The following is a 7,394-nucleotide window of genomic DNA, read 5'->3' as shown; positions in this document are numbered from 1 at the left end:
TTTATGAGAAGCTTTATGACTCCTGATAAGCTCATCTTTGAGGACGACACAGAACTGTGTTCCTTGAGGAATTGGGGTGGTGACGTCTTTTCTGATACCCGATTATTACGTGACTGGGGGAGAAAAAAAAAAAAAGGCATTTGATTCATGAATAAAAATCCGGACACCACCACGGGGGCAACAAACAATATTGCCCGTCCTCTAAGGTAACAAGCAGGCAAATGTTTACGAAGAGGGCTCTTGCTGAAGCGGGGTGTTTGCAAAGATTTTGTTGCTAATTGCGTATCAGACGGAAGGCTGCGGAAGGCTGGTCAAGTTTGGAGCCACCGAGCAGGAAGAGAAGAAGAGAAGGCTGAAGGCGCTCAGTGAGGAGAGAGAGCCGGGGAAGAGCGCACCGCCCGCAGCCAGCCCGCCGCTCCCGGCTCCGTTCCCTCTTTTCCCTGCGCTCCCTTCGCAGGCGACATCTCCCTCCATCCCTCTCTTCCCCTTCCCTTGCAGCCTCCTGTCCAGATCTGTGCTGCTACCTGCAAACTTTTTCCCATTTATATATTTTCCTCTCTATTTTTTTCTCTCTTTCTTTTCGGAGTGGATTCCCCTAAAACCAGCAAACAACTCACTGCTGCCTTCGCGTCTTCTTCATCCCGCGGTTCCTTCGCCCATCGGAAAGGCGATGCCACGAGGGTTTTAACTCTTTTCGGCCGCAACTTGGGAGACACCTGAATTTTCCCCCACCCCCATTTGGGGTCTTTTTTCTTTTTTTTAAAGCCTTTCTTTTTTTTTTTTTTTGTCTTCCCTTAAAGACCTGCCCTTTTTGTTTTCGCAGCCAAACGCTCTTACTGCCGGGTGTTTAGAGTTTCATGGTAAGGACACAAGGCAGCTTGCCGGGCCTTCCAACAGTGATCCCGGGGCGGGCGGGCTTGCGGGCATCGACGGGGCAGGCAGCGGCAGCAGCGCTCTGCGTTGGGCACCTCCGCGCCTCTCCGCGCAACTCTGCTGCCCAGGGCTCCTTCCCCCACAGGCTGCGCTGCGCCTCTTCCCCGCACGCTCGCCTGGGGGCTCGGTGTATCGTGGGGTGGTGTTTTATTCTCCTTTTTCCTTTTTTTTTTATTTTTTGACAGCGGTTTTCCTTTCCCTCCCGCACAGAGTGGCAATGTGTAGCAAAGCGCTCCTAGCACTCCTGATCTATGGCATAATAATGCACTGCAGCGTCTACTGCTCACCTGCAGCCGGACTTCAGTACCCGGCTCTCAGGTAGGTCTGTCCCCCGCCCGGGATCTCCGCTAGGACACCTTCACCCACCCCCAACTGCCCTGTCTTTGCTACCGGCTTTGCTATGGGCAGAGGGTTCTTGCCGGGGAGCAAAGTGGAAGGGGATGAGGAGTCACCAAACGAACACCCCCCCGCCCCCCGTCGGCTGTGTGCCCACCCCCTGCTCCCCGCGATAGAAACCGCTGCGAGGGTCGGTCATGGAGGAGGGTCTCCTTCGGCTGCAGCGCAGGCTTTCCCCGCCCGCCCCCTGTCCCGCACAGGCCCCGAACGCTTTCGGGTGCCGAGGGTGAAGGGCGAGCACCGCAGGACCGGACGGGGGGAGCGGGGCGGGAGGGGCGGGTGCGCCGTTGGCTTTGAGCTTGTGAAAGATGCCCTGGTTCGTGTGGGAGCTGACAGGGATTCAGCCTGCTCCCGTGTTTACCTGTCTGTGTACGACCTCCTTACTCAAAAAGTGAAGGAAGGGGCCTGGCACAAGGCTGTTTTGTTTTCTGTGTCGGTTCGGAGTTGTCTTGCTGGGCTCCTGTGCTGCCCCTTTCCACCCGGCAGCCGGAGGGGAGGGTTGCCCCCCACTGTGTTTGAGGCAGAAGTAGGGGACCCCTTGGGCCATCGGCAAGGGAGCGTTTCCCGTGCCGGGCCGTGGCTGAGGGCAGGGGCAGCCCGTCCGGGGAGGCCGCTGTCAGCCTGCTCCCGAGCTGCTTGCCGTCTGCTCGAGAGACCGGTGCTGCTTGACTTGGGGAGTTTGGGACTGGGTGCTGTTGTTCCGCCCCGCGGCCGTTGGCTCAATTCCGGGGTGCCCAGCGAGGGTCACCGCTGTGCGGCTCAGCTGTGAGCGGGGGGCGGTGCTGGGAGCGCCAAGCTGTCAGGAGGCTGTGCTTTTGGGGGCTCCGAGGTGTCCTTGTACGAACCGGCAGCCCGTCGGGGCTGGCTGACAGCAGCCCCTTTCTTTTCTCCGGGCAGAGCTGCTGCGGGGAAGGGGCTCCGTGGTCTGCGGGGCCATTAGCCAGCAGCAACCTGGCTCTCCTCGTTCAAGCTCCTGAATTAGCAGGAGTGAAACACTTTAGCGGCATCTATTATTAATACCTCCGCTAAAGCTCACAGACAAAAATAGCTGCCTGTAACGTACAATGACCTACATCGTACTGCAGAGAGGGAGGCAGAGAGCGGGGGGTGGGGATCGGGAGGTGGGGGGAGAACAAAACTGGCGAGATCTCAAAGGGCAGAGGCACCATTCAACGAAAGACAACTACAAGTGAATCCTCCCCCCGGCCCCGCGGGGGCTTGCGGGGAGGAGCGGGACCCGGCCCCCGGCTCCAGCCCCGGGGGCTGCCGCTCACCGCCCCGGCTCCGCGGGGAGGCTGCTCGGCTCCTGCCCAGCCCTTGGCACACAAACGCGTGTGTGTATGCGTGCGGCAGGGTGCGTGCGCTACGCTCGGGAACCACAAGCGGCAGCTTGCGGTGGAAAGGGGCTGATTCTCGGCCCGGGGGAGTCGGGGATAGGGGTGATGTTTGGGGCTTTTCTCGGAGCGCGTCTGACAGCGGTGTGTTCCCTCCCCCGTGGTCCTGCCCCGCAGAGGCGGCGGAGGGCGGGGATGGGGGACGGGCGGGCTCAGGGAGGGGTCGGGGCAGTCGGACGGGGTTCCCTGGGAGCCCGGGTAGGTTCCGCGGAAGGGTGGCCACCAAGGCACCGCGACCGGAGCGCCCCGCGGAGCCCGGCTGACTCCTTCCCCTTGGTGCTCTCGTTGCCAGGCTGGAGGATGAGGTCTACGACGAGGATGGGAACACCCTGCCGGACTTCGCGTATGATCACGAGCCCCTTGGTATAGCGAATCCGTCCTCCATGATCGGCGAGATGTACACCTTGTATTACCCACCGGAAAAGAGGTGACTGCAACTCGCGGGGTGTCAGGCGTGAATTTTGAGGCGGGAGTAAAACGGGTCTTACCGATCGGGGAGGTGGAAATAATAATAATAATAATCATCATCATCAAATAGCCCACAGCAATAGCAACCTCCCTAACACTCACAAAAAAAAAAATATCCTGAACCCAAACCACCCTGTCTAGGTCACGATGCCCAGTTTAAAGCCTAGAACAGGAAAAGCCGCCTTACCTCCAGCAGCCAGGGGGAGGGAGCGGGGCGGCAGCCGCGCCGGAGACGGCTAAAGATGCTCCCGCAAATGGAAGAGAAATCCCCAGCCGGGCCGGAGTCGACCAAGTGCAGTGAAAAGGGCTCTGGGTGGGGAAGAGGGTCCCCGAGGAAACGGGGAGCTGCCACCTGCCCTCCCCTCGCCGGTGGGGACAGGCGGTCATAGCCACCGCCCCGGCTTCCGCACCCCGCAGCGGCCACTCACGGGCCTCGCCGCTCATCCGCGGGCTCTTTCCTCCGCACAGGCACGCCGATGGGATCTTCAACAAAGCCTACAGGAAACTCCTGGGCCAGCTATCCGCCAGGAAATATCTGCACTCCCTGATGGCTAAGCGGGTCGGGTAAGGGTTTCTGCTCGTTCTTTCCCGCGGTGGGCGTTGGTGCTGCTGCCGCGGAGGCGCGGAAAAGGCCGCGGCTGGAAGGAACAAAGCTGCCGGGCTGGGCCTGGGAATGTGCTGCGGCGGCTCCGGCGCTGGGGGACTCCGGCTTCCCAAACCTCAGCATCCCCCGGGACCTGCGGCAGGCACAGGGGGAGCCTGGCTGTCAGCGCAGGCGTTCGCGGAGGTTGCTTTGGTTTAGCACTCTCGGGCATATATATATGTACGTATGTATATGTATACGTGCATTTATATGTATATGTCTCTGCAGTTCTTTGCAACCATCTGATTTAAGATTATAAATTGGGCAGCTTCCCCCTTTTGCTGTGGGGGGACAGTCTGTCGGAAGAGATGCCCGAGGGCTCGGCTGAAGCGGGGGGGGCCTGGGCCTGGCTGCAGACCCGCGCACCCCTCCGAGGCGGGCGGGGCTCCCCGCGGCCGGCGGGGCAGGGGTGAGCCCGGTGCCACCCGCCGCCCTTTGGCAGAAGGTAACATGTTAATAAAGCCCCGGGGAAAAGCCCAGCTTTCCCTGCCTTTATGAATAATTCATGGGAGGAGATATTGTCTTGCCACTTGTGCGCACGACGTCGGGAGATGGGTTTCGGCGCGGCCTTTGTCTCCCAGCGCATCTTCCGCGCAGCGTGTGGCGGCGGGGTAGCGCAGGGCCGGGGGAGGCGCGGAGGGGTGCGGAGCTGCCCCGGCTGATGCAGCTGTGCTTCTCGGTGCTTGCAGCGGTGGCAGCGGCGGCCCGGGGGACGAGACGGAACCGCTGACCAAGCGGCACATAGACGGCATCTTCACGGACAGCTACAGCCGCTACCGGAAACAAATGGCTGTCAAGAAATACTTAGCAGCCGTCCTGGGGAAAAGGTATAAACAAAGAGTTAAAAACAAAGGACGCCGAGTAGCGTATTTGTAGCGATGAGTAACCAGCCACTCCTGTGTATACAAAGTCCTAAGAGAGAGAGAGAGAGAAAGAGAGAGAGAGAGACCCAACAACAACAAAAAATCTAAACAAAAACAAAAGTAATTTCCAAACTGACTGAACAATCACCGCTCCTGTGTTACCTAAACATGTATTTATGTATGAAGTAAAGCCATTAAATGAATATTTTGATAATAATATTGTTTTTCTTTTGTACAAAAGCACTAGAGAAACGCACAGTTCTACTTTGTGGACCAATCATTAAGTTATATATAATATATAAATATATATATATAAATACTACTAAGAATACTAAAGAACAATTCTTCATATAAAGCCTGCACAAAAACAAAAATTCGCCTGAGCTGTTTATGTTTTTATAGAAAATAAATAGGAAAAAAAAAAAGGACAATCATTGTTTTGAATATTATTCCTATTTTTGTAACGGAAATTAAAAGGATAGTATTTTTATCCGCGACAGGGTCGAAGACATTAATTTTCACCATTTGCTACTGTACATAGAGAAGGATGCCCTGCTCCCAGGGGATTATGAGGAAAATGATTTGGGAAAATTGGCGAAGCAGATTCTTCCCCCGGTGAGTCCCAAGGCAGGCTCCTTTGCCACTAGCCTCTCTGGAGAGGCAACTTCCCTTTTCCTCTAGATTTCGATATTTATTTTTTCTCCTCCTGCTATCTTTGATTCAAGTTGTATCTATATTAGTGTCTCCTCAAACAATGAGCTTAGAAGATAATTCTCTTGTGAAAAACAACAGCTCGATCCAAATTGTTCATCTTAGTTGCCTATTGGAGGGAGAAATAGTTAAAAACGAAAACAAAACCAAAATAGCAAAAAAGAAAATTCAAAACAAAAAAATAAGCCAAAGCCAACCCCCACCCCCTAGATCCCGAACCAGCAGCAAAGATAGTAAGTACTAAGCCCCGTGCACTGCTCTTCTGGCTGGCTGGGCAGAGTTGCAGAACAAAGCGAAAGCGGAGATAGGACCCGTGTGGAAAGAGCGGGGAAGTGAGCGGCGGCGGCCCCCGGCGTCCCCCGAGGCACCCGGGGCCGGCTCTGGTACCGATGTCGGTGCCAGAGCCGGTGCCGCAAGGTGTAGGGAAGACGAGGCAACCCCACCTCCGATCCGCTACCCAACTGCCCCGAGCAGCTCGGTACTGGACCTGGATGCAAAGTACAGTGTGTTACTCTCCAGTGCTGTCCATGCTTTTCATCATGTGTAACAAGCAGGGTTCTCGCCTTTGCAGTTTTTTTTTCTGTCGGACTTGCTCTTTTCTTTGACTGTTTTATCTTGTAGACCCTCCTGCCTCTCATCCTCTCTTCGTACTTTTCCGAGCTCTGTTTAACCCACCTGAGTAACCTTTTCGGGTTATGTTCTTTTGGGGAACAAAAAGAAAAAAAAAAAGATAAAAAAAAAAAAAAAAAGATTGTGAACGCTCTCTCACTCCTTTGTTCTGTTTTATGCAAGCTCTTGTTGTACAAGTTTAGGAACCCCTGTTGTAGCTACCACTAAAGACTTATGCACTACTATGAAAGTTTTTGTTCCTTGTTTATTGAGTTTGGAGGTAAAATGTATTTTTCTACATTCTGGCTTATTGCTTAGTAAAATTTATTTCATAAAACAAACTTTTGTCATAAAAGAATGTGTAGTGTTCACCTGTGGTCCGGTTTCTAACGAGATAAACCATTTCCACCTCATCTCTCTATGTACGGACTCCTATCTTACCTTCCGCCGGGGGCTGGCCCCATCCCTCAGCTCGGGCAGGGGTCGAAGGAGGACGCGGAGGCTCCCGCCTCCCCCCGGCTCACCACACCAACCTTTCAGGAGTCTTTCCAAAGACACAAAGCGAGCCCCGCATTCAAGACGCCGGAAAGCAGTCCCTCACCCCCCCAGACCAAATAAGTCGCGGGTAAAAACCTCCTTCCCTGGCCGGGGAGGAGGGAAGCGGGCAGACCCCGGCGGGGCGGCCAGACGCTGCCGGCACTGCTTATCCGCACTGCCAGCAGTGCCGACACCTTTAACCGGGCTGCCTGGCCCCTCCGGGGCTCGCCCGTGCTGCCAGCAGTGCCGGTAGCGCCTGCCCGTGCTGGCCCGGCAGCTCCCCTGCCCGTCCTGCCAGCACCGGCGCGGGCTCCCGAGGCGGAGGAAGGCGGGGGGGAGGGAGCAGTTTGCAGCTTTCGTGCCTTCTCTTCACCTTGTAAATCGCCACGAGTTCACAGATGGCTATTTAGTGGCCCTACGATGCTGCAACACATCGGCTTGCGTTTTAGTCGTACTTCTCTGTTCTGTGGCAATGGGCAGAGTTCTCTGTGTTTGTGTCGGCTGTGGTATAATTGACATAGGGCTCTCTTGACGTTTTATTTATGACCTTATCAGTTAGAGTTCAGTGGCTAGTCGCAAGCATTATGAAATGATCACCTAGGTTATTATCCTTTGTATGACTTGTCTATTTTTAGAAACGCCAACAGCCTTACCAAAATCTGAGAAGATTTCAGATACAGTCATAGTAGGTAGATGTTAGTCTTGGAGAACTTATTTTGTGTGCAAATGAATATAAAAAGAACTTAAACAAAGTATTATTACACACATGATATCTATAACTAGGACTTTGATAACTGTTATACAAAGTGTGTAAAGTTTGTATTAATAAATTTTTGTAAA

General features: G+C 54.7%; 1 protein-coding gene across 2 annotated transcripts; it reads left to right on the top strand.

The window, feature by feature from the left end:
- The first annotated feature begins 774 nt into the window (after positions 1-774).
- On the top strand, positions 775-6,430 carry ADCYAP1 (adenylate cyclase activating polypeptide 1). 2 transcript variants are annotated; one of them, XM_057397571.1, is made up of 5 exons: positions 775-860; positions 1,144-1,251; positions 3,016-3,150; positions 3,660-3,755; positions 4,524-6,430. In XM_057397571.1, the coding sequence occupies exons 2-5, from the start codon at positions 1,151-1,153 to the stop codon at positions 4,708-4,710; spliced, it is 519 nt and encodes a 172-aa protein (XP_057253554.1). In that variant the 5' UTR covers positions 775-860; positions 1,144-1,150; the 3' UTR covers positions 4,711-6,430. The 2 variants fall into 2 exon arrangements, with proteins under 2 accessions (XP_057253554.1, XP_057253555.1); XM_057397572.1 differs by lacking the exons at positions 775-860; positions 1,144-1,251 and adding an exon at positions 2,555-2,683.
- Positions 6,431-7,394: the final 964 nt, after the last annotated feature.

Source organism: Pezoporus wallicus, unplaced genomic scaffold (genome assembly GCF_028554395.1).
Source record: "Pezoporus wallicus isolate ANWC-B61680 ecotype Strahan unplaced genomic scaffold, APGP_CSIRO_Pwel_v1 contig_227, whole genome shotgun sequence".
Classification (NCBI taxonomy): domain Eukaryota; kingdom Metazoa; phylum Chordata; class Aves; order Psittaciformes; family Psittacidae; genus Pezoporus; species Pezoporus wallicus.
Note: the sequence above shows the minus strand (reverse complement) of the source record. Positions and strands in the feature narration are given on the sequence as shown.

Excerpts from the sequence above, each read along its gene's own strand:
- ADCYAP1 (XM_057397571.1), top strand. The coding sequence starts at position 1,151 with ATGTGTAGCAAAGCGCTCCTAGCACTCCTGATCTATGGCATAATAATG. Across the intron at positions 3,151-3,659 it reads TATTACCCACCGGAAAAGAG|GCACGCCGATGGGATCTTCA; the intron begins GTGACTGCAACT and ends TCCTCCGCACAG. Across the intron at positions 3,756-4,523 it reads CTGATGGCTAAGCGGGTCGG|CGGTGGCAGCGGCGGCCCGG; the intron begins GTAAGGGTTTCT and ends CGGTGCTTGCAG.